This window comes from Trachurus trachurus, assembly GCF_905171665.1.
Source record: "Trachurus trachurus genome assembly, chromosome: 15".
Lineage (NCBI taxonomy): Eukaryota > Metazoa > Chordata > Actinopteri > Carangiformes > Carangidae > Trachurus > Trachurus trachurus.
The window spans coordinates 1,719,822-1,747,500 of NC_139906.1; the positions used below are offsets into that span (position 1 = coordinate 1,719,822).

Genomic DNA, 27,679 nt, shown 5'->3' on the forward strand with positions numbered 1-27,679 from the left:
CAGCGTCGGAGCGGTAATGTAACAATAACTTGCAGATCACCTGAGTGACGTGAACTCCGCTCGTAGTTACTGTGAGTCAGAGCAATAAAACAGTGAGGTTGTTGATGAATATTTAGCTTTTTACTCTGCTTTGAGACTGACTGAGTGAGCAGAGCGGAGGTTAGCGCGTCGCTGTCTGGCAACCTGGAGTCTGGTGGGTAGGGGAGGGGGGACAACGCACTGCTGTGTTTTGAATTTGACTGCAGCAACAATTTTGGCCACATTCTTACATATCGTACCTTTAAATGTTCTGTCTTTATGTAAAGCCGTTGAGTGGCCCCCCTTTGTATAAAATGTGCTAGGCTATAAAGATGCCTTGCCTTACATCAGTGTCTAACTTTATTCATTCCCATACATGATTTTAAAGATTTGGATCGTCAGTCTCTTATTTTGAAAATCCCAGAGGGACTGATTGACCAAAGAGACAAAAACCAAAGTTCAAAGTCAGTGGAGCAGGTTTGATCTCTGGTGTTTGGTTCAGTTACAGTTCACTCTGATCTCTGACACGTGAACGTTTTAGACCGTTAACTATGAAATGTCTCGAGACATGTGGATGGAGACATGTGGATGTGGATGACACTCAGACATGAGACGTCCATAAACACTGTTCATGTCAAACTATAAATAAAGTGTCAAACACACAGAGAAATGTCATGAAGCTTCAGTCACACGTGTCACACACACACAATACATATATATTATTATCATATAGACCTACACATGTTTCTCTTTATGACAAGGAATACAATTAACAAGACATGGAGTCTGTGAGGAACTGGAATAATGTTTATATACAGTATTAAAGGGATACTTCACCCAAAATTGATAATTCACCAATCATCTCTTCACCGCATGCCATAAGGAAGGGTCAAATCAAAACTCTTTAGGAGTTCCAGGGGGGGTCCGGCTGGTGACGGGTTTTCATATAATGGCGGTGGATAGAGTTCACTTCTGATTGGTCCAAAACACACACTATGAAACATCCAGATGCCTCCATACTGCTCGTCTGTACTTTACTGACCCACGTGTCCCGCCACATGGAAAAATTGTTCAGAAATCATTAATGTGATCTCTGTTTTTATCCTTGTTGTAGCAGTAGCTCCCTGTGGCTGCACCAGATTTTCTGTGAGATGTTCTTCCATGTTTACATCATACATCCAATGGTTTACAACGACCAACGAACATCTTGCAGCAGATGTTTCTTATACCCCTTTCCCACAGGCCAAAAAACCTGTTTAAACCCGCTAACAATCAGCTTTTGGTGGCACCGACCCGCATCGACCCGGCTCAAACAACTCGGCAAGCGACGGGTTAAAATCGGCTTCAATCGGCTCGGCTCCGATCGGCGTGCAGTGGGAACGGCAGACCTGGGTCAACCCGCTAATTTACGTGATGGCGTTGAACGTTACGTGACGCCACGTCATAACATCACGCCGGTCGCGTCTCACATCACAAACCAACACAAAGCTCTGCTCTCATTCCAGACTGGGATCTGATCAACACGTCGCAGCACGGGCAGGACGGGGAAATCTGACTCACTTCCATGTTGCTCTACATCGTTTACTTCCCTGAATTCTGTCGCACTTACAGTATGACATCATCAATGCGATCCCAGCGTAATGATGTCACCAGAAGCACAGCGGAGGAAGCGGCGGCCACGCAGCTCAGTGGGGGGTCAGACCGGCTCGTTTTGGTCAATGGGAAAGAAAGGAGCTAAATGCCGATGGTTAGCCGGTCAACCCTTCCTTATGGTATGACGGTGAGGAGATGATTGGTGAATTATCGATTTTGGGTGAAGTATCCCTTTAATACATTCATATAATGCGCTAATAATGTAAACATACTGGTAATGAATGTGTCTATATTAGAGCAACCAGTGTCGGTCTGAATCAAACACGGATCAGTGTTTAAAGCCTGATCTCACAGATGGCCAAGCAGGTGCCACACACACACACACACACACACACACACATGGACACACAGTGAGTGAACAGTTTGATGTGTGTGTGATTAATGAGATCATGTTTCTCCAGGAGCAGGAGGCTGTAAATAGGTGGTAATGTGAGGCAGTAAATGTCTCTGACACACACACACACACACACACACACACACACACACACACACACACACACACACACACACACACACACACACACACACACACACACACACACACACACACACACACACACACACACACACACACATGTCTTTGTGTAGCTGTAAAGACACTTGTTGAATCCCTGCTGCTACCTGAAGCTGCTCCAGAGTTTTTACTTCTGCTCCTCTGGTCGTTAAATAAATGTTTAGACTGTGTTTTATTTATTATTATAGCTATAAATATAATTAAATCATGTTTCTGTGACTAATATAAATATAATCCTGTGGTGTTGTATCAGTCAGCAGCAGCTGTCTGTCACAACCGTCTATTACCGTCTGTAATTATTAACTATATATAGTAAATACAGTTTGTACCAGCAGGTTTTAATGTCACATTCTGTTTTAACCATCAGGCTGCAGGTCGACTTCTCCCATGATGCACTGCTTCACTGCTTCTATCCATGGATGTGTTCAGGGCCGGTCCTAGGATGTTGGTGGCCCCCTAAACAAGATTTTTGTTTGTGGCCCTGCACTCTAAGCACAAACACCAAATCACTGGTTAAAACTGAATACAGACATGTTTATGCCCTCTGAGGTTTGAGGCCATTGTCTCCACTTTTACATATTTTCTTAAATTGATCTAAATCGAAATATTAGAACCTCCGCTGTAAGCACACTGAGGCCAGTTTGTCCTAGTAGAAAGAAATAATTTAGGCCAAATGCTGGAAATTTGAGGTCTGCTTTTTGAAATATGTCAAATCCCTTGTGAAAACACTCCTTCAGTCATGAGAATGAACTGTTTTGGTGCTTGAAATAGGATATGAATACAGTAATAGATACGTGTAGAAAACAAGTCTAAAATGACATTTTGTCAGATTGCTTTTTGAGCACAAATGTTGTCATTCTGCCGTTCTATTTTCACCAAATGTCTCAAATGTGAGATAAAAGAAGCTGAATATTGACTTCACATTACATATAAAGCTCATAGCTGCACGTGCAGACCTCAGGATGTTTAAATGACTTGATGAACCCCGGTACCTTTCTGATCATGTGGCCCCCCAGCTAACGGCTGTGGCCCTAAACAACCACATAGAGTGTTTATGCCAGCGGCCGGCCATGGATGTATTATATTAACTACCCCACTGGAGACACTTTGAAGCTAAGGTAGCCATAGCTACACCTAACCACAGGTGTGATAAACACTACTCATGGTCACATGACCAATTATCATCGTCTTTGTTTGGCATTTTACTATAAAAACATTTTATGTCCTGTTCTGTTAAAGTTATGTTGTTGATATTTATAACAACGTGTTTTTATTACAGTAAGTTATTATAGAATGTATTATATTCTTACTTTACTGTTCTTATGGGATGGAAAGAGAGGAGAGATACGAGCTGAGAGGGAAACTGAACTTTAAACAACCAAGAATAAATAAATACTACATTAGAAAGCATGTGTATCTCTGTAGCAGGAGTAAAACTGTGGAATATCTTGACAGAGGATCTCAAACAAAGCAAAAACATAACACAGTTCCGAAATAGATTAAAACATAGTATGATAGAAAGCTATAAACAGGATAAATTAATTGGGTGTTTAATTATTTTATTTTTTGTTTTAATTTGTTAATTATTGGATACTTATTTCTATGACTCTGAAACCATGAAGAGCTCTAATGGATTTGCTGAAATATTGAATTAAAGGGTAGTAGACATTTATAAGCTAGATAGCTTCAGCTTCACCTTTTAGATCTATTCATGAACTAGTTGAACTAATGATGGTTTTATGGAAGGTTGACTGACTGTGATTGATGCTCAACTGAAAACAATTTGTGTAAAAGATCGAATTCAGATTTGCAGAATGTAAAGAATGTAAAGTTTATGAAAGAAGAAGACAGTAAATGGCAGTAAACACTTAACTGTATTATAGTATTTGCGAATGAAAATGACTTAGAGTAGCCTAAGCTGTACAGCACAGTTGCTGTCATTCACTATTGTCAAATATACAAAAAGAAAAAGGAGCAGAAGAAATTACTGTTACTGTAAAAAGAAAAAAAGAATCAGCTGTGATGATGTATTTGCATGAGCTCAATCAACTGTTTTTCAAAAGCAATGAAACCAAATACAGGTCAGTTTCAGTCTACAATGTGAACTATTCACTTTGGCCCCTAGGTTTGGCTTTGAACATGAGGTTTTCTGTTTTGACAAACTGTGTGAAAGCAATTGAAAATTTACCAGTTAACATCTACTGTTTTGGTCTTAGTTGAGCTTTTGTGTAAAAGAAGATAAAACAAATTTGTGTTGAAATGTGTTGAATGTATTTGTGTCAAAAGGACAAGAAATGTGGTAATTGTATCAGCACACACAGGCTGGTGTTGTGGTAACTGTGTGAAGAGTTTTGAAAAAGTGTTAAAAGTGTTGAAAAACTGGTCATAGCGATAGTAAAATACTGTAAACTGATGTAAATGTTGTGTTATTTGAGTTATAGTGACTTCAGAGCAGTGAATTCTGGGTAAGCGGCGCCCCCTTGTGTCCACATCAGGAACAGCAGCTGCTTTGTGTTGCAATAAAAGGTGAGTTGGACGCTGGTCTGGTCCAGCTGTGGAGACATTTTGTCCTCATGTCGTCTCGTTTCTGTTCTCTTCTGACTGCAACACTCCTCTCTTTCTCTTTCTTTTTCTTCCTCTTTTTCTTCTCTTTTCATCCACATACTTAATGTTTTCCTTCTTCTCTTCCCTCTTCCCTCTCTTCTTTCTTCATCTCTCCCTTCTGTCCGTTAACTTCAGACTCTTGTGTACCGAAATATTCAAGACCGGAAACAGAAACACACCCTCATGTGCAGGAAACGTGTGCACCAGTCGCCCTCCTCCTCCTCCTCCCTCCTCCTCCTCTTCATCCCCCTGTCCCTCCCTCCCTCTCTCTCTGGATGTGAGTTGAACTAGAGTAACCTCTCTCCTCTCCTCTCCTCTCTCTTCTCTTCTCTTCTCTCTGGTTTTTGAGGAAAGGCGTGTGTGTGTGTTGCTGCCAAGAGGTCTTAAAGAGAGGACTCACTCTCTCTCTCTCACACACACACACACACACACACACACACACACACACACACACACACACACACACACACACACACACACACACACACTTTGAGGCGTTGCTATGAGTCAAACCAATAATTCCTCCTGACAACAGATGCCTCTCCTCCTCCTCCTCTGTTCTCACATCAGAACAAACACACACTTGTCCTCACACACACATTTATCTGCACATCTATATCTACGTATATCTATATATTTGTGTGTGTAAATGTTTTCTGACAGGCGACCTCTTTGTGCATCCAAACCCTTAAATCTATTAAAGGGATAGTTCATTCACATTTTGGCAAATTGGCCCATTGCCATATTAATCCCTATAGTCATAGCAGTAGGTTTGTTACCTTTAATTGTCGGTGTAAGCTGTTTTTAGAACGGCGGAGCAGAGCCGTGAGCTGCTCAGAGCTACGCTACGGAGGCTCATTATGGGATTTCTTGGTTTCCCTCATCAAACTCATCAAATACACAATCCAACAACTCCACAACGCTCTGGTGGACAAGTTGTGAGCTGCACATTCACCACGCTATGAGATAATAACGGAGCGTTACGAGACGGAGTTGTTTTAGAGGGAAATACAGAGACTGTTGATGAAAAACTGTCCCTGAACGCAACGCGCATCAGTGGTTTTGCATGAATTTACCTCTAAAAACAGCTTGCACCGACAATTAAAGGTAACAAACCTATTGTTATGACTATATGGATTATGGCAATGGACCAATTTGCATAAATGTTGAACTATCCCTTTAAGGTGGACCAGAGAGATCCTCGGTTATGCAACAGACAGCAGCTCAGTCTGAAGCTGTGATGAGCGGAGGGAGGGCGGAGCTTCAGGAAAACTTCTGCTGATACACTGGTTTTCATTCCCTATATTTTTTAATCAAAAAAAAAGTCCCACACTTTGTATTGATGTGATATTTTCCACCATGTTTCCATGATTGTACAGCCTGAAACAAAGTATGGAAATAAATAATCATGAAATAATGAAACAAACAACACAGTTCCAGTATAAATGTAACAAATATGAATAAATTGCGAGAGGTGTTGGATAGTTTGGAATAATTCACCATAAAAAAGACTGCTTCTTGTGGTTTTTATTCTTTATTTTGTACTTTCATTCATTGTTAATGTGTCATTGAGTGACAGATAGGCACCTGTGAAATAAAATGTATTTTTATTGTTATTTAAAGGTGTACAGAAAAGAAAATTGAATTTAAGCCCACTCTGGGTCATACAATTAGTGTAATAACTCATCTTTCAGACGTTGTAGGCCAAACTTTGTGCAAAATTCTATTTTTGAGTAAATCCGGGATGAAAGTGTGTATTTTCTTTTTCGCATTGGATAATGCAGGTGCACGGATTATACGTCAGCCTGTACACGATTCATCAGCCACTGATATTGGATCCGTCATCCGTCATTCAAACGTCTGAGACACGCACACACACACGGAGCTCGGGCTCGCCCCAAGCTTTGAATATCCCGCCCGCTCGATAACGACCAATCAAATTCATTTTCCTTACTCGGGTAAACTCGTGTTGCAGCTCGTGACAACTCGGCGCGACAAACAGGACAAACGGCCATTTCTGTACACCTTTAACTGTAAATATGGAGCCTTACATCAGTGATTTGAGTTTTAGTTTAGACTTCTGAACATTATTTTCTTCCACATCATCACACGCACTTTTATTTTTGTTCCTCTGAGTTTGGAATAAAAAACTGAATCAAATCAAATCACAGAATCCAACAGGCTCCTTTAATTGTTTTCCTCGGTCCAGATCTGGTTCAGGTTGTTTTAGTCCTAAAACCTCTTCTCCATAAACTGTAGCTACATTCATTTACATCAATATTTAAGAGCTGAATGTTTATCGTTGACGCTGGAGATTCTAGTTTGTTTAAATAACAGTAGAATTATGACTGAAAACATTTTTCTTTGAATCTTTTGAGAAGGGAACAATCTTCTTCTTTTTCTTCTTTCTTCGTCCAACACTTTAACTGGAGCAGAGAACTCTGTTTCCTGCTCCCAACGAACGTCTCAGTAACGAGGATCAAATCTTCTCCCGGCTGGAAAACCCAGAGGCTGCTTCTCTCTCTCTCTCTGTGTGTGTGTGTGTGTGTGTGTGTGTGTTTGGTAATTTTCTCCAGGAGTGCCCAGACTTTAAAAAGTTGCGTGGCTCAGCAGCTTTGATGCTTATGTGGGTTAAAAATACGACAGAGTTTCCTCTTTGCCAACCGAAGCCAGTCTGTTGCTGCTGCTGCTGCTGCTGCTCCACTCAGACCCCACAGTCTCAGTCTGAGGATGAAGAAGCAGCTTCATCTTCATCTGCTCAACTTCTCCTCCAAAACTCACCTGATGTGTTCAGTTCACGTTGAAAAGAAGAAGAAGGAAGAAAAAGGCTGCTGAGCCAACAACCAATCAGCCTCCAGCTGCGGTTGCTGGTCTAAGTGACTCACACCAACCTGTGACTCATCCACCTGGAGAGAAACACAACTAGATCCTTTATTAGCTTTAAGATTGACTCTTAATCAACCTAATAATGAGACGTTGTTGTAAAAAGTCAGTTAAGCTGCTCAGTTTGTCCATTAAACATCATGTTATAGTTAAATATCACATTAGCTGAACAAAAAGTCATGGAAACCAAAATAAAGTGACAGCGACATGATTTGAGATTCGACACTGATGTGAAATCAAACTGTGAGTCACATGATCAACCTGTTTCTCAGCTGTTAAATCCTCCATTATGTTTAATATCTAGTTAGATATTAGGCTACATATTCATTAGCTGCTAACTGAGCTGAAACAGTGACAGTATGTAGCCTAGTCTATGTGTTGCCTGCAAAAAGCTTATAATATTAATGGAGGCTCCACCTGTACAGGTAGCTATCCTTCACTCTCCTGAACAATCAGCTGGGACCAAACCAAACTCCAAAATTCAAAACTCTGAGAGTCTCATCTGTCGACAAAAACAACAAACAATAGGCTAAATACTTATTGCAAACAAATTGTATAAATGATCCAGACAAATATTCATTGTATTTCAAACTCCTTCCCCACAGTGCAGGTAACATCTGTGACATCACTGATGACATCAGCAAGACCATAAAACAAGGAAGTGTTTGGCTGCCACCTCCTTTAGCAGCTCCTGGAGGTCATGGTGAGTGTGGAGGTTCAGGTTGAACTAAGGTATTAATCAAAACTCACCTGTGTTCATGTTTATTCAAATTAAGAAATATCGATGCTAACAGCAGAAAAACACAAAGCTAACCACAAACAAACCTGTCACAGTGTCTCCAGATATCATAGCTAGCTACTAAGTCCTAAAGTTTGGACACTAAACAAGCATTAGCTGCTAACCTTTGAGCATCACAAAGCTAGGTAGCTACTTACTTTACACAGTAGCTATCAGAAACATTAGTGGCTAAAGTGAAACGTGTAACGTTTTTATGGAAAGATAAAATGAAAACATGTGAGTAGCATCAGCTGCTAAGTTATGGAAAATAAGGCTAGCATGAAGCTAAGGCAGTGCAATTAAGACTTATGAGACATAAGACTAGGCACAAAGGTTAGGTATTATACTGCTAACATTGGCTTCTAAAGTTGTAGCCTAAAAGTTGGACATTATTTTGGTAGCATTAGCTGAGGTTATAGGCCTAAAGATTGGACATTGTAACTGTTAACAATGGGTTATAAAGGTTGGGCCTTATGCTTGTAGCATTAGCTGAGAGTTATAGGCCTGAAGGTTGGACATATCCTACTGTTTACTTGTCCTAATTAATTTTATGGCAAACTCAAACATGCAGATTATAAACTTATTAATGAAGCTAACGGTGCCATTCAGATTTATTATTATAAGATGCAACTACATGGAAATTTACAGGCTAGTTTTAGCTGCTGGTTTTTGGACATTACAAAGTAAGTAAAAAATGCAGTGCCACAGTTTATGAGCCAGACATATTCAGGCATGTTTCCATGACTTTACTGACAACAAAATATAACAAAAATGAATGAAACAGCACAAATTTAGTACAAAATGACTCAATTGTAAGAGATGTTGGATAGTTTTGGTTAATTTTTTGTTAATTTGGTGAATAGACCTAATTCACAACAACTCAACAAGACAAATGAAGAATCTTCTTCTTTCTTTTTCTCTATTTAATATCATCGAGTTATAAAAATACACAACTTGGTGGATTCTTCAGTAGAAATTAGAAATGATTGTTTATAGTGTAGGCCTACATGTTTTGGACTGTTTAACTGTAGCCTAAATCTACATTTATTTCATGATTTGTTTGTATTGTAGTCAGTAAAATTCAATGGGTAGCCTACCACTGTTATCCAGATGTTCTAGCTGTTAGTTATTGTACCATTCATCCTTGTTGTTGAGTGTAAACGCACCAGTGATTGGTTGATGTTTAATCTAGTGGGCGGAGTCAGTGAACATCAGTGTTGTGGTTGAATGAATGTTGAGACAGTGGAAGTGGATGTTGAGGTATTTTTAGCTCTGCAGTAAATATTTAGTCGATGGTTTTTCATTATTTGTGGAAAACTTCCTTCATCTGGTGGAGAAGTCGGTTTGTAGCCGTCTGCGCTCTGATTGGCTGCTGACTGAGTGTTTTCCAGACGCTTCACACCTCCACGTCTGTGTGTGTGAGGAGTCAAACATTGGTTGGTTCATTCATTCATTCATTCACCGGCTCAGCAGCTCTGTTATTCATCCTCCTCCTCCTCCTCCTCGGGACTCTGGTGCTGCATCCTGGACGTGTTTGGAGAAGAAGTCCACAGCCCATAAATCCATGAGTCACCGCAGCCCATCTGCTCTTACATAACAACTCCCAGAATGCAACAGGGCCTCATGGTGGTGCCTCATGCTCAGTCTGCCGCCTTCAACACCCAGAGAGAACGGGACGATCTGCTGGACTCACGGGACAGAAACAAGAAGACAACAGTTTAATTACAACCATTGTAGAACTATTTTCCACCTGGTTCAGTCGGCGGCCATGTTGGTGAGGAGCAACGGTCGCTCCCTCGCTCTGATTGGCCGCTGAGCCTGAGGATGTTTGTGTATCTGGAATTAGAAATATCAAATATGATTCAAAGTCATCTGTAGGCTATGTCACCTTTAAAGGGATAGTTCAACATTTTGGCAAACTGGCCCATTGCCATAATCGCTATAGGTTCGTTACCTTTAATTGTAGGTGCAAGCTATTTTTAGAACGGCGGAGCAGAGCCGTGAGCTGCTCAGAGCTACGCTACGGAGGCTCATTATGGGATTTCTTGGTTTCCCTCATCAAACTCATCAAATACACAATCCAACAACTCCACAACGCTCTGATGGACAAGACAAAACCAGACAGAGTTGTTTTAGAGGGAAATACAGAGACTGCTTGATGAAAAACTGTCCCTGAAGGCAACGCGCATCAGCTGTTTTGCATGAATTTACCTCTAAAACAACTCTGTGTGGTAACGTTGTGTTATTATCTCATAGCGTGGTGAATGTGCAGCTCACAACTTGTCCACCAGAGCGTTGTGGAGTTGTTGGATTGTGTATTTGATGAGTTTGATGAGGCAAACCAAGAAATCCCATAATGAGCCTCCGTAACGTAGCTCTGAGCAGCTCACGGCTCTGCTCCGCCGTTCTAAAAACAGCTTGCACCGACAATTAAAGGTAACAAACCTACTGCTATGACTATAGGGATTATGGCAATGGGCCAATTTGACAAAATGTTGAGCTATCCCTTTAATAGTTAAGCAGGGTTTTATGTCTCCACCTCAGGTGCAGAGAGAAGAGGAGGAGGAGGAAGATGAAGAAGCTCAACACATCTGCAGCTGAAGTCCACACACACACACACACACACACACACACACACACACACACACACACACACACACACACACACACACACACACACACACACACACACACACACACACACACACCGTGATGCGTTCACTGACCCCGTTGAGTTTCAGCTTCAAACTGAACCAATAATAAAAATCTAAAAGTGTCTTCAAGGCTTCAGGACTCGGGCTGTTTTTAGGAAACCAGATGATCTCAGCTGCACCGAGAAACCACACACACACACACACACACACACACACACACACACACACACACACACACACACACACACACACACACACACACACACACACACACACACACACACACACACACACTCTCCTCTGTATGTTCTTTATGTTCACAGAGCCTCTTGGCCTCCAGCCCGGGTCCTGTTTCTCACTAATTATGGACAGAAGTTAAATTGTGGCGGTGACGCTGAGTCTGCAGCTCGGTCAAGGTGGGCGGGGCCACGCTGCACGACGTCACTTCCTGTCTGGACTGTCAAAACAAAAGCCCCCAAAATCTCAGAAACAGAGATGAGGATATAAAAAGGGATTTTTGGTAACACTTTACAATAAAGGTCCCTTAATTAACGTTAGTTAGTACATTATTAAAGCAGAAGTAAGTGATATATTTGTGTTAATATAAGTCTTAAATAGTTATATCTTCCGACAGCAATCACTTACATAGAGTGTTTGGACCGAAACACGGGTCTGTCAGTCACTCTGCTCTGCTCTGAGTCGAGGAGAAAACATTTATCGTATCCTACAGTTTTTATCCAATGAGGAGAGAGAACGGCATGCAGGGCTGTGTGTGCAGCCAAGGGACGCCGTGAATGTGGTGACGTAGGGACGAGGACTGTTATGGTGCGTTCAAGGAAACTCGTATTTTTCCGACCGTGAAGTGGTACTAGTTCGATCTGGTACGAGTTCACGGGTCAGAAGTTACGAGTGGCCGTTATAGTGACTTTCACCGGTAAAACAGGTCGGAAAAACACGAGTGGGTTGCCTGGAACGCTACAAAGTCGTAAGTTGTGACTTGAAGCTGTAATTTACGATTTCAAAAGCCTGCCTGGAACGCAGGCGCAGCATTAGCGAAAACGACCGGACCACTCACTTCTGCTTTAATTAATGCTGAGTAATGCATACATAATGATAAGATAACTAATTACATTATTCAACTTTTATTATTACTTAATAATGCATTAACTAACTTTGAGTAGTAAACATTAATTAACTGCTTACTAATAGGCTACATTAATGAATGTGTTTCCTAATCCTAAGTAATACATAATGATTGTTAATATATCTGTAAACAGTTAATTATTGCTTTAGAATGTAATAACTAACGTTAATTAAGGGACCCTTATTGTAAAGTGTTACCGTTTTTTTGTTTTCCTTTTTAAATCACAGATTAGTAAAAAAAAAAAAAAAAAAAAAAATCATCATTTTATTATCTCATTGCTTTAATTAACAGCTTCATTTATTATTTTTTCTTCTATTTAGATACTTTTTCATGGAAATAGTTTCGTTTCTTATAGCTTTTACTTTTAGATTCGACTCGTTTGTTTGTTTTCCTTCAGTTGCTCCTCCTTTTCTTTCTTTTTTCTTTCTTTCTTTCACCTTTATTATGAATCCAAGTCAGCTTCTGTTTCCCGTTATTCTCTCTCTCTTTTTTCCTTTTCAAATCACAGATTAGTTAAAAAAAATGGTTTACAAAAAAAAGGGTTTAATTCATTAACATCATAACTTGCAGTCATTACTTTTAACAGCTTCATTTATAGTTTTTTCTTCAATTTAGCTTATTTTTTAATGGAAATAGTTTCGTTTCTTATTGCTTTTACTACTTTTAGATTTGACTTGTTTGTTTTCTTTCTTTCTTTCTTTCTTTCTTTCTTTCACCTTTATTATGAATCCAGCTTCTGTTTCCCGTTATTTTCTCTCTTTTCTCTCTCTCTCTCTGTGGATGCTGTCCCTCCTCCTCTTCCTCCTCCTCCTCCTCCTCCTCTCCAACATGGCGCCGGCCCTCAGCGTCGCTGCCTGTCCGACCGTCGACGCAGTGAGGGACGGAGTCGGATCGAGGCGCTTTTTCCTGCAGCTCAGCGACTTTTAAAATAAAATAAAATAAAATAAACTCTTTGTTTTTGTTTCCTGGACGCGGCTCGTGCGGACCGCGGCGCTGTGACGTAGCCGCTGTGACGTAGCCGCCGGACACTTTTACGCGCAGCAGCTGGGTTTTTTTTTTTTTTTTTTTCCTTCTCTCTTCTGCTTCTTTGGAGACGTTTTACGCGTTGGGAGCTGCGCGCGTAAAGCAACACAACCTAGAGTAGAGCAGAGCGGAGTAGAGGAGAGTGCAGCAGCAGCAACGGCCACCTGTTCGAGTCCGCTGGAGCTTTAGACCGGACTGGAGGATGTTGTGGATCAGTGTGTGTCTGTGACCGCACCGGGCTCAGGGAACAACATGTGCAGCCCGATGAGGAGCAGCAGCAGCGGACAGGACTGAGAGTTTCCACCGAGGGAGGAAAAACACACACACACTGACACACGCACGTACACGCACAGACACACACGCAGACACACACACACTCGGAGGTTTTTCCAGAGAGAGGATGATGGATGGAGATCAGTCCGCGCTGTCAGGAGGTCTGGACCGGGACAGAGAGAGGCTGCCGCCGATCTACAGCTCCGCTCCAGCTGTAAGACACAACACAACACAATAACACAACACAACACAACACAACACAATAACACAACACAGCACAACACAGCACAACACAACACACAGCACAACACAACACAACACAGCACAGCACAGCACAGTGTGTGAATGTGTGTGGGAATGGGTGAATGTGATGTACTGTAAAGCGCTTTGGGTATCGTTCAGGTATAGTAAAGCGCTATATAAATACACACCATTTACCATTACAACACAACACAACGCAACGCAACGCAACGCAACACAACACAACACAACACAACACACTCACCTCCACCTGCAGCATCACAGCAGCAGCCAATCAGAGAGCTCGATTTGTTCCTTTTAGAAAACTAACTGCAGTTACACAACACAGCAACAAGTTCAGTCTGTTTAACTCTCCACAATCTGTTCCCTTCCTCCATCCATCCTTCTTTCTTTCCTTCCTTCCTTTCTTCCTTCTTTCCTTCGTCCTTACTTCTTCCTTCCTCTTTTGATCCAGTTGACCTGGTCTGTTCCCTTCCTCCACCTTTCTTTCCTCCCCTTTCCCTTAATTCCTTCTTTCCCTTCTTCCCTATTCCTTGAACAAATCTGTTCTCTCTCTCCCTCCATCTTTCTTTCCTTTCCTTCCCTTTTCCCTTCCTTCCTTCCTTCCTTCCTTCCTTCCTTCCTTCCTTCCTTCCTTCGTCCTTACTTCTTTTTCCTTCCTCTTTTGATCCATTTCACCTGGTCTGTTCCCTCCCTCCATCTTTCTTTCCTCCCATCTTCTTTCCCTTCATCCTTCCTGCCTTCCTTCCTTCCTTGACCCAGGAGGGTTTAACAACTTATTGAGCTATTAATCTTATTCTGTTAACGCACATGAAGATCAAAGTCTAAGTGATTCATGAATATTAATGAGCTGTGTGTTAATATTAATGAGCTGTGTGTTAATGTCACAGTGAGGCGATGCTCATCTTCTATAGTTGATGGTTTCTGCAGCAGCTGCATTTCACTTTATTGATTTTTTTATTTATACAGTTTTGCAAAAGTTCAGATTATGTAACACACACACAGACACACACACAGCGGCATGTGTGTGATTTTGTGTAAAATTGTGTGATTTTAAAACAAACTTCTGTCAGGAGTTTTGCTGCAGACCCTTTCACAATAAAAGCCTCCTGTGTTCTGTGGCTGTTACATAAAGGTCCTGACATCAGCAGCTGGTGATGATGATGATGATGATGATGATGATGATGATGATGATGATGGTGATGATGATGATGATGATGATGATGATGATGATGGTGGTGGTGTTAGTGGTGATGAAGGTGATGATGTCATGGTGTGTTGTTAGCGTGCGGCTAGCGGCTAACTGCTGCTGGTTGTGGTTTCTCTCTGTGATGTCATGTGGTGGTGTCACGCAGCAGGAATGTCTCAGCAGCAGCAGCAGCAGCTCAGGAGTTTCACTGCTCCTCCTGCTCCCTCTTCCTTCTCCTCTCCTCCCTTTCCTCCTCTTCCTCCCTCTCCTTCTGTCCCTCATCCTTCTTCTCCTTCCTCCTCTTCTTCCTGACTCCTCTTCCCTTTCCTCCCTCTGCTGCTTATCCATGCCCCTCTTCCTCCTCCTCTACCTCCTCCTCTTCTTCCCTCTCTTGCTCCTCATTCTCTTTCTCTTTCTCCAAAGTTCAAAGTTCAAAGTTATCTTTATTGTCTCAGTTGGGAAATTGATTTGCAGCCAGGATGTCCAAAATACATAAAAACATACTCCTTTTCCTCTTTCTCTTTTTCTTCCTCCCTCCCTCTCCTCCTCCTCCTTCTCTTTCTCCTTCTCCCTTTCCTCTTTCTCTTCCTCCTCCTCTTCATCTCCTCTCCTCCTTTTGCTCCTCTTCCTCCCTCTCCTGCTCCTCCTCATCCTGCTTCTCCTTCCTCCTCTGCTTCCCGACTCCTCCTCTTCCCTTTCCTCTACCTTCTCCTCTTCCTCCCTCTCCTGCTTCTCCTTCTTCCTCTTCTTCTTCATCCTCCCTCTTCCTTCTCCTCTCCTCTTTCTCTTCCTCCACCTCTCCTCCTTTTCCTCCTCTTCCTCCCTCTCCTGATGCCCCTCATCCTGCTTCTCCTTCCTCCTCTTCTTCCCTTTCCTCCCTCTTCTGCTTATCCTGCCTCTCTTCCTCCTCCTCTACCTTCTCCTCTTTCTCTTCCTCCCTATCCTGCTCCTCCTTCTCCTTTCTCATCTTCTTCCTTCCTCTTCCTCCTCTCTGTATTGGCCACAGCTGTTTGTTTTTTACCTGTTGCACAAAGTTGCTGCTGTTTGTCAGACCAACGTCCAATCAGATCAGAGTTCATTAACTCAGTTGTTAATTAACTCATTGATCAGAACGTGTCACACTGTTCAAACTAATCAATCAGTTTGTGATTCATGAACCTTCAGCTGCAACAGGTGTTTCCTCCTCTTCCTCCTCTCTGACGTCTGATGCTCCTGGAAGCAGCGACTCGTAACCAATGACAACAGCGTTAAGCATCTCAGTCTGTCATCAATCAATATTACAACAAATGATTGGATGATTGATCGTAATCAGTTCAAACTGACTCCCATTGATAAAGAGGGTGATTCCCTTAAAATCAAAACATCTGCACATTTACCCTTAAATAACCCCTTAAACGTATCACAGAGGTGTAATAGATGTGAACTAGAAAATTTCCTCTCGGGAAATTTTGAATGGGCCACGGCTACTGCCGATTTTGCCATCTCTGTCAACATGGGAATCAAACCCACGATCTTAAGGTCAAGACAGAGCTGATCAGACAGACACATGGTCATCTTTCTATAAGCACTGATATGGAGGAGCTGTAACCACATTAGGTTAACTGTGTGTGTGTGTGTGTGTGTGTGTGTGTGTGTGTGTGTGTGTTTATCTTGTGTAATAGGGCCAGGACTCAATTAAAACAATTAATCTAATTAATTAGAGGCTTTGTAATTAATTAATCGCAATTAATTGCATTTTAATCACATATAAATATTTGACCTGAGAACAGTGAGAAGCATTTTTTTCACATGGATTTTAGTATACCATTGAATGACTGAATAGCTTACTGTAAGCAACAAAACATTGTTTTTTTTTTCAAGGTGGTACTTAAAGCAGAAGTGAGTGATCCGGTCGTTTTCGCTAATGCTGCGTTCCAGGCAGGCTTTTGAAATCGTAAATTACAGCTTCAAGTCACAACTTACGACTTTGTAGCGTTCCAGGCAACCCACTCGTGTTTTTCCGACCTGTTTTACCGGTGAAAGTCACTATAACGGCCACTCGTAACTTCCGACCGGTGAACTCGTACCAGATCGAACTGGTACCACTTCACGGTCGGAAAAATACGAGTTTCCTTGAACGCACCATAACAGTCCTCGTCCCTACGTCACCACATTCACAGCGTTCCTTGGCTGCACACACAGCCCTGCATGCCGTTCTCTCTCCTCATTGGATAAAAACTGTAGGATACGATAAATGTTTTCTCTTCGGCTCAGAGCAGAGCAGAGGGACTGACAGACCCGTGTTTCAGTCCAAACACTCTATGTAAGTGATTGCTGTCGGAAGATATAACTATTTAAGACTTATATTAACACAAATATATCACTCACTTCTGCTTTAACCAAGACCAACATGCAAATCATCGATTAATTCATTAATCAATATTTGATACAGATTTAATTGGTCTTTCCTGCCAATACACTATGATGATTACTGTAGTATTTAACTAGGCTACATAAATCACAGTAGCATAAACTGATTTGTTGAACGGACCAGGTGATGGGCTGGCTGGTCCTGTCTAACTTCTGTGTACTGGGTGCCATTGTGCAGGGTGTTAAGGCAGCCTTCCTCCACTGCAGTCCCTATGGTCCTGGACCCTCTGGCTGGTGGGGTGGGCTGCTGTCAGCTGGGGGGGACTCTATCAGCTGCTCCCACCAGAGGCATTTGACGCATTTGACACCAACAAGGTTTAACTTTAAAACCAGATTAAATCATGGTTTAAGTTTAAATTATGTTGCACGTTAACTGTGTTTTAATCACATGAAGGTGTGTGTGTGTTTGTGTGTGTGTGTGTGTGACTGTAATCACATGAAGCTGGCTCTAGAGTCTGTGTGTGTGTGTGTGTGTGTGTGTGTGTGTGTGTGTGTGTGACTGACTTGACACATAGTTAGTTAGTAGCTGCATCCTGTGTCAGTCTGATTTAGCTGTGTCTCTGTTTATAAACATTTAAACGAGCGCCAGGTGGATTGTTTATGAAGTTAACGAGCTCTGGCCTGAGGATCAAAGAGGTTACCACGGCGATAGGGGCCCCCGCAGGCTGAGACAGACAGAAACGTGGAGAAAAAGAGCCATTTTCTGCCTCTGCACCGGTCTCACATTTAGGCTTATTCTGACAAAACGGTAACTCCTATCAGAACAAAACACAGATCAACGTTGCTCTAAGGACTTACTGAAAATGCTGGTACGATTTGGTGTTTCTACAGTAAATATTTTGGCGACGCTGGCAGTTTTAAAACATCAGGCCGTTCTGCTTCTCTCAGAAAATATTTGTATTGGAGTCAATGAGGAGCAGAGACAGACGTGGCCGCACTTAGAGGCTCAGAGTTTAAATTCTGTAAGTCTCTCTGATATTTTGAGCAGATGATGAGTGACAGGACAAGTTTGTCTTACAAATTCTGAAAAAATTATGTGTGTAGAGTGTAAATTGTGGCCAGGCCGAGTTTGGAAAGAGAAAAAATCTGGAGTTTTTCTGGCATCTCTCCCACTCTAACCGATGATGTCACGCACTCTGACACGAACATTCTGTCCAATACACACCCATTATAATCTCATAATTTCTCCAAAAATGATCATGGTCATTGAACAGGGATTGATCAAAAACTATATGACCTATCAAAACGTGGAGTAATACGACAATACACAAGACTTGTGTCTACTGTTTAAAGTTTAAATGGTGTCTCTAGGTGAAAGTATGCCTGAGCAGTAGACGTTTGTTAAACTCCAATGATTGGTCTTTTTCGCTCTTTTTTTTCCGCCCGTCCCATTGACTTACATGCAAAAATTGTGCGCAGACTTACGTCGCGAAAAATTTGTAAACTGTTGAGAAAAGTAATAGCACACCGATCCCGATCAAGACGCACGTTTTGATATATAATATGTCCTGCAACTACCAGGTTAAACAGCAACAGAAACAAAAAAACAACACAGAGAAGATAATACACCTGCTTGGAGCCTCGGCCTCGAGTCCCAGATCCACATCTGGACGGATTCTGTCCGATCCAGATGTGGAAGGAGCAGCCGTGTGTCAGTCAGTGTGTGTGTGTGTGTGTGTGTGTGTGTGTGTGTGTGTGTGTGTGTGTGTGTGTGTGTGTGTGTGTTTGGTCTCAGAGTGAAGAACTTCATCATCACGTCTCAGTTTGATTTGACTCGACTGTGTGTGAAGCAGCTGATCGACACAAACAGCTGACGTTAGTGTGTCGCTAACACCTGCACACACACATATACACGCACGCAGACACACACACACACACACACACACACACACACACACACACACACACACACACACACACACACACACACACACTGGATGTGATCATGTGACCTGTCGCTGAGTCTGGACGTTTTCCTCTCGGAGACAAACTGCTCTTTGTTTTTCAGTTGCTTTTGCTCAAGAGACAAAATGAAATAATGACATGGAAACTGTGTGTGTGTGTGTTTCTCTCTCTCTCTGTGTGTGTGTGTGTGTGTGTGTGTGTGTGTGTGTGTGTGTGTGTGTGTGTGTCGATGCCAAGACCAAGGCTTTTTTTTCTCTCTCTCTCACATTTTTCCTCTGGGTTTTTTATTTCTTTGGAAACTGATTCATTCTGAACGGGAGATTAACGTCGTCTTCCTGCTCCTTCTGTTCCGCTGCCCCTGAACGCACCGCGGCTCAGTGTGTGTGTGTGTGTGTGTGTGTTGCTGTCAGGAGCGGCTGCTGTGCATCTGTTGATCTCTCCTCCTCCTCCTCCTCCTCCTCTTCTTTTCTCCTCCTCCTCCCTCTGAACTTTTCTCTTCTCTCCTTTCATTCCTCTTTCCTTCCCTCACTTCCTGTCCTCTTTCTCATATCCTCTCTGTATTTTTCTCCACATTCGGTCCATCTTCATCTGAATTCATTTCCTTCTCTTATCCCTCCTTTCCTGCTTTTCTTTTTCACTTTCTCTCCTTTGTTTTCTCTCTGTCTCTTTAGTCTTGTTCTCTCCTTTCCTCCTCTCCTCCTCCTCCTCCCTCGCTCCCTCCCTCCTTCTCTCTCTCTGCAGACGGTGATTAATCACAGGACGGTTAAATGTTCTGTCTGTTCCTGCAGCTGCTTCAGACTCACTTTGATCCGTTTCCTTGGCAACGTGTTCGTTAACGTCGTCGGTTTTAATAAAGAAAAAAAAAAGATTTGAAGAGAATTTAAGAGAAAAGGTTTTATTTTTATTTTAGTTGTCAGAGTTTCATCTTCGCAGGTTCTGGTCCAGTTTTTAGTCCTGTTTCTGTTTGTGTTTGTGGTTTTATTTATTGATTTATTGATTTTATGATCTGATCAGACACAGGAGAGTTTTAAAAAAGTAATAGAGTACAGAACATTGGAGTAAACATAACATAAAACTACATAGAAAAGCAAAAATAACATCAACAACAATGGATTAATGAGAACAAGTTGGTAAAGAAGTAAAAAATAATTACAATTTTCCAAATAATCATCATTTTAAACAGCGTTTTTGATGAATTCAAACAGAAAGTATGCCTATTATGATTTCATTTAGTATTTTATATTTTATTTGTCATCTGTCACTTCGTTTAATTGGATCATGTTCAGGTCAAAGTAGAAAATTGTGTGAAATGTTCCTGAAGGCAACACATGAACATCTGCATCAGTGTCCAGATGTTTTATTTTCATAAAGTTGCAGTGAAGCCGTTTTCACAATTACAATTTAAAGCCACCGCACCAAACCTAAATATTCTTTTATATGTATCAGATTATAAAGACGAAGGACGTTTTTACGAGAGGTTCCTGAAGGCAACACATTAGTTTAAACTTTATTTTGTTTCATCTCTGAAGCTGCGTTTGAACTCAACATGTTGTTTTCGTACATTATTGACTCATTGGTGAATTTACTGACAAATATGTAAAAAATAATTTCAGTGCAGTAAATTGTGATGTTTAAAATTACATCAAAAAGCTGAATTTTATACAATTTGATTAAATAAAATTGATTTATCAGATTTTTTTTTGAGATATTATTTCATTTTTATATGTTTCAGAAAATAATCAAATAGAAAAGAAGATTTATCTGAACCAGAACTTAAACAAAAACCAAACAGTATTTTAAATATTGAGCCTCACTTTCCTCTTCTTCTTCTTCTTCTCCTTCTGCGTTGCCATGGTGATGACGTCATCTTCCTGCGTCAGGGTTTTGGGCGCGGAGCCAAGCAGCCGTTTCCGACTCTGGGAACGTTCATCTCCACGCTGAGCCAGAGGAGAGAGGCCGGGGGGCGGGGCTTCACCGGCGGCCTGGGCGGCGGCGTGATGGGCTTCAGACACGGTGAGTTCAATGTTCACTGGTTTTTCATTTTATCTTTGAGTGATTTTATTTTGAAATTCACAGAAGTTTTACCTGAATCAAAATGTCTAATATCTGGTCAAAACTAATCTCTTTCCACTTAAATAAGACTCGTCACCTAAAAATTTACTTTACGTTTTTAGATAATTTTCACTTGTTGCAAACAAATTTTCACTTGAAATAAGTAGAAAAATCTGCCAGTGAAAGTAAGTTTTTTGTGCTTGTAATAAGAAAGAAAAACTTGAAATCAGCTTGAAAGAAGTAAAAAGTGTTTAAAAACAAGCTGCTTTTTAATGTGATGAGTCTTATTTTTAGTATAATGAGATTTGTTTTGACTAGAAATAAGACAAATATTCTTGGTGAGATTTAGAGTTTTTGCAGTGTGTCGGAAAGTCGGAAACACGCAGAAACCAACCGTAGCATTAGCGGTAGCAACAATCCGCACCGTGCGGCGCTCAGAGATGACATCATCCAGGTCAGAGGTCAGCAGGTCAACCTACAGACCCCGGATGTTGATAACAGCTAACCCCGGACTCAGAGGGGAATAGCACTAGCCTATCAGAACTAAATATTGGTGAAATGAAGGAGTTTCTCTGCAGATAATGTGTTATTTAGAGGCTGCATTCTGCTGCCCTGTAGACTCCATTATACGGATATACGCGCCTCTCGGCTGGAGCTCATTTCATCACAACCACTTGTAATGACACCAAAGTTATCTGGGGGAGGAAATGATCGGAGTTTATGATAGAAATAAGGTCCAGATTGTAAAAAAAAAACAGCAATGTTTGGCCACAGAAAAAAAAATTATAATAATTTTTAATCTGGTGCAGTGAACGCAGCAGAAACCAGAACCAGGCAGAGTTTTGGTTGGATGTTCTGCCTTTTGCCTTCAAAAATAAAATCAAGTGTTTTATTTTTTTAACCTCAAAACCAGATTTAGGAAGAATGTGGCGTGAAATGGTTTTGATCAGGTCCATGTGCACACACTAAAAAATGTTGGGTTATCTCTGTAACCCAATTTCTGAGTTATTGGTGTTGAGTTAAATTTTTGTGTTGTTTTTCCAGAGTTTAACCCATTTTCAGGGTTATAGGGCTATGAATTTAACCCAATTCCTGGGTTGTTCAAGTAATTGGGTTATTTTTCAGTGAGTAACCCATTTGTTGGGTTAAGGGTTGGGTAATTCTGTGACTTAACCGGCCGGTTCATTTGAAAAATGCTGTCCGCGCACTACAACATTGGGTTATTTTTAACCCAACTATTGGGTCGAACAAGTGCTTTATACACGACCCAATAGTTGGGTTAAAAATAACCCAACGTTGTAGTTAGCATAACCCAACTCTTGGGTTGAATATTCAACCCAAAAGTTGGGTCAAAAAGATTAACCCAAGCCGTTGGGTTAAAATAACCCAAAAAAGGGGTTCGTCCTTATTTGAACCAGCAGTTGGGTTAAAATTGGGTTAATTTTTAACCCAACTGTTTTTATTGTGCAGCCGCCACTCGTCTTTATTTACCTCCATTATCTTTATTTTCCTCTGTGAGCGCTCGTTTTAACCGCGGCCCCTGAACATGAACAGCATTGTGTGCCGATGTGAGCGTCGTGGTGTGTTCACTGTCGCCGTGGCGGCCTCAGTCTCTCCGTCTGGATGTAATGATGTGTTACTTCCTGTGTTTACGCTCGGCCTCATGTATGTATGTGTTTATGTTGAGCTGCTGCTGTTACCAACGGCAACTGCAACGGCAACGACGAGTACGACGACGGCGCAGCAGCAGCAGCAAACTCCTCCAGCCTGGAAAAGGAAAAAACACACGGAGAAGGAGGAAGGAAAAGCCTCGAGTCATGTTTTCCAAATGATGAGTCGGCACTTTGCTAAACCTGACTGTGCAGAAATCACAAGTTCATCTGCAAGAAGTGGAAATCGATCAGATATCAGTCATGGAGGATGTGTGTGTGTGTGTGTGTGTGTGTGTGTGTGTGTCTTCCTGTTAGAGGCAGCGAGGTTATTTCTGACTGCCGTGAGAGCGCTGCGTTCACCAGCCTCGCTTGCGCTTTGTCACCACGGCGACTGATGCCAGAATAATTATGCAAACCTCCGGCACCAAATGAAAACCATATGAAGGCAGAAACACTCCACACACACACACACACACACACACACACACACACACACACACACACACACACACACACACACACACACACACACACACACACACACACACACACACACATAATGCTCGATGCTCGGCTGCTGTTTCACCTGTGATGTGTCGCAGCAGAGTTTTGGAAACACCGACGCCGTCTCCAGAACCTGAACTAAGCATCTAAACTTTATTGATCTGGAGCACGATGACACTGCAGAAAGAAAATGGCAGAGTGATGTTGATAAACGTCGTATTTACTTGTTTTATTTTGAAGTTTTTAGGACCAGAAAACCATCTCAGTGTAGTCTACCTTTATTCTGAAGGAGCTTTAATACAAACATCTACCTTTATTCTGAAGGAGCTTGAAGACAAACATCTACCTTTATTTTGAAGGAGCTTGAACACAAACGTCTACCTTTATTTTGAAGGAGCTTTAATACAAACATCTACCTTTATTTTGAAGGAGCTATAGCAAAAACATCTGCTTTTACTTTGAAGGAGCTTTAATACAAACATCTACCTTTATTCTGAAGGAGCATTAACACAAACATCTACCTTTATTTTGAAGAGGCTTTATCACAAACATCTACCTTTATTTTGAAGGAGCTTTTTTGTGGACGTTCTTCAAACTCTCTGCTGCATCAATTACATGAATTAATAGACGACGGTCGAGGTCGAGTCGTCCACTCGAAGACATCAAAGGCTCGTCTGAAGTAAAGTTGATGAAAGGAGGAAGAGGAGGAGGAGGAGGAAGAGGAGGAGACGTCCTCAGAGGTCTTGAAGATGACTCCTCTCCTCTGATTAAAGGGCGTCATGGCGACCGAGCTCGTTGTCGTCAGGATTAAATGAGGTGACACACGAGGCGACGGTAATTAGGAGGAAGAGGAGGAAGAGGTGCTTCTTATGCTGCCTTCATGTGCTCTGGTACAGATGGTGTTTTCCACTTGTGTTCAAGTGCTTTTGTTGTTGTACAGAGAAAATAAAGATGGTGGACACACAGATTCAGACTTGTTACTTGGGTAAAACCGTAGATACACGTGCAGCATCTACGTGTAGCCTATATATCTATGGGGTAAAACAATCTTGGATTGCCTAGTTCATCTCTTACAGCAAGAAGATGAATGATCAAAACTCAAACGGTGAATATTAAAGCAGAAGTAAGCAATATTTTTGTGTTAATATAAGTCTTCAATAGTTATATCTTCCGACAGCAATCACTTCTATAGAGTGTTTGGTCTGAAACACGGGTCTCTCAGTCACTCTGCTCTGCTCTGAGCCGAGGAGAAAACTTTCCTTGTATCCTACAACCTTTATCCAATGAGGAGAGAGAACGGCATAAAGGGGCAGTCCTCTCTGTGTGTGCAGCCAAGGGATGCGCCTGAATGTGGTGACGTAGGGACGAGGACCAATAGCTCCATGACGAGGGCGGGGGCTGCTAACTCCATCGGCTGACAAGAAGTTATGGTGCGTTCAAGGCAACTCGTAACTCGTGTTTTTCCGACCGTGAAGTTGTACCAGTTCGATCTGGTGCGAGTTCACGGGTCAGAAGTTACGAGTGGCCGTTAGTGACTTTCACAGGTAAAACAGGTCGGAGAAACACGAGTGGGTTGCCTGGAACGCTACAAAGTCGTAAGTCCTGACTTGAAGCTGTAATTTACGGTTTCAAAAGCCTGCCTGGAACGCAGCATTAGCCAAAACGACCGGATCGCTTACTTCTGCTTTAATATTCATGGAGATTTAGCACTGACTGTTTGGCTGCTTTTTAAAAGTGTTTTTTACTGTACATGCACGCATACATAAAGTGAACAGCTGCTAACTGTTTTCTAAAGGCTTGCCTTGCTGCTTACCATTAACAAATCTTGCGTTAATTGCTCGCCGCCATGTTGAAAAGGTCAAAGGTTATTCTCATCTCGGCAGCTCAGTTGCCCAGTGGAAAACACCACATGTGTGTGTGTTCATGTGCACTTTTCACGTCGTCTTTTGGTATTTACCATAATTACCACAGCACATGAAGGCACCATGAGATCAGCCGTGACCTTTAGTCCTCTGGCTCCGCCCCCTGTGATGATGTAACCACTGGTCATTGTTGTTGTTGTTCTTCTTCCATCGATCCATCAATGAGCCTCCTACCCACAATGCACCTGGGCTCGGCCTGTGCTGTGTGCCCTATTGTTACCGTGGTGACGGAGGGAGGGAGGACAATAGGAGGCTAATTATAAACCAGAACAGACGGACGGAGAAAGAAACACTCTGATTGAAGTTAGAGGCTGTGTGTGTGTGTGTCTGTGTGTGTGTGTGTGTGTTCACAGCCACTAAACACTCGTCTCTCACTTCACTCAGATTTTTTCTTTTCTCCTTTTTCAGTCCATCATTTTATATTTGCTCTGTGATTGACAGCTGTTATTGATGGATGGATTACATGATTGATTGACTTATTGATTAGTTTTGACCCTCAATGACGTGTATTAGTTTCGCTTTCACCGCGCACTGCTGTCATGCATGCACGCTTCTCTCTCTCTCTGTGTGTGTGTGTGTGAACGGCAATAACGGAGAAACAGCGATATGCAGAGATGATTGAACAGAACAATATTGCGTTGGTCGAGCCAAAAGCCGAAAAATCTATTCATGGCGGACGTAATTTATAGGGCTGACCCAAAAAAATCGAAACTTCAAAGCTTTGCTCTTTGCCATGGTAATCGATCATGAAGTCCGTGATCGATTGTTTTTTTTTTCTTCCTTTTTTTCCTTTTTGACACCGGTTCTCATCGGTAATTGCTACATTAAAATGAGTAGGTTACTACGTCCTGGAAACCTGCCTGATTTTGGAGATATGCAGTGTTTGTTTACCATTACTGTCTTTATTTCCGCTACGACCCCCCCCCCCCGTCAGACGTTACGAGCGCTCACCCCCGCGGCCGTCGAAGCTTTGATTAAAATAGATTTTATGTCCATGAAGCTTCGATTATCAAAATATGATAATCGAGTCAGCCCTAGTAATTTCTTTGTTGCAGGCTGCCACGAATAAATGAATGTATGGGAAACACTGCTGTTTTGGTTTGCTTCCTGTATTTGGTCTTATTAAAAGTCTGATTACGTTCTCACCTGAAGTGAAGCGAACCGGACCACGGTTCACTTCGAACCGGACCGAGTCCTGACTTTTTTGGGGGACCATGGTCCGCTTGTTTGGTCCGACAAAAGTCCCGACCGTGGTCCGGGGGAGTGTTCACACATGAAATTTTGGTTCGGACCAAACAAGGTTAGTGTGAAAGCGACGTTAAACCACTGGATGAGGTGAGGTTGGACTAGGAGCTGGTTCTGGTTCTGGTTCTGGACGGATTATAAACGGGTTCCTTTTTTGTTCTGATGATTCTGCTGAACATCTGGACCCAGCTGCTGGAGCTCAGAACATCTGGATCTTCAGAACCAAGAGCAGCAGGTTGGATGGATGAACACCTGTCCAGGTGAACTCTGCCCTCTGTTGTTCTGGTTCTGGTTCTGGTCCGGATCATTGGATTCATCATATTTGTCGTTCCAGTCCAAACAGAAACCTCCAACATCTGGAAACATCTGGTCCAACATCTGGATGATGTGAAGCTCTTTAAGGTTTTTTGACCAAACAGATTCTGAACAATTAGTTTTATTTTTCATTGTTATGATGCGGATCAACATCTGGGTCAGCTGATCAACATGTGTTTATCTTATTATTAATTATTCATGTTCCTCAGCGTTGATATAAAGGGAAGTGTTGAACCAGCAGCTCTCACCTTCATCATAACACTGTCTCCTCCTCTTCCTCCTCCTCCTCCTCCTCCTTCTCTCCCCCCCCCCTCAGGGAGGGAGCTTCCTCCTATCTGCAGCGACTCGGTCCGTCAGAAGCAGCGTTTCTCCATCGACACTCTTCCTCCTGAGGTCAAAGCTCCGTTCCCGTCCGACCCCGTCATCCCGACCCGGAACAGGAGCTGCAGGGACTTCCTGTGAGTCGCCTGTGTGTGTCTGTCTGTCTGTCTGTGTGTGTGTGTGTGTGTGTGTGTGTGTGTTTGATTCACCACTAACACTGTGTGTCTGTGTCTCTGTGTTGTGTTGTGTGTGTCAGGGAGGACGTGGAGCGAGCCGTCCAATCAGGCGACTGGAGGGAGGTGAGAGAGTTTTACCTGACGACCTTCGACTCCTTCATAGAGATCAACGCTGCCTTCAAGG

The 27,679-nt window shown here is 42.2% G+C and overlaps 1 protein-coding gene across 1 annotated transcript in view; it reads left to right on the plus strand.

Moving 5' to 3' along the window:
* Positions 1-13,674: 13,674 nt before the first annotated feature.
* Positions 13,675-27,679, plus strand: part of hectd2 (HECT domain containing 2) — a gene marked incomplete at both ends in the record, with an annotated part of 53,172 nt that continues 39,167 nt past the window's right edge. The window contains 4 exons of the mRNA XM_083987753.1: positions 13,675-13,758; positions 21,189-21,321; positions 27,315-27,456; positions 27,576-27,678. Of these exons, the coding sequence (XP_083843879.1) occupies positions 13,675-13,758; positions 21,189-21,321; positions 27,315-27,456; positions 27,576-27,678 (462 nt within the window). The remainder of the gene's footprint in view (positions 13,759-21,188; positions 21,322-27,314; positions 27,457-27,575; position 27,679) is intronic.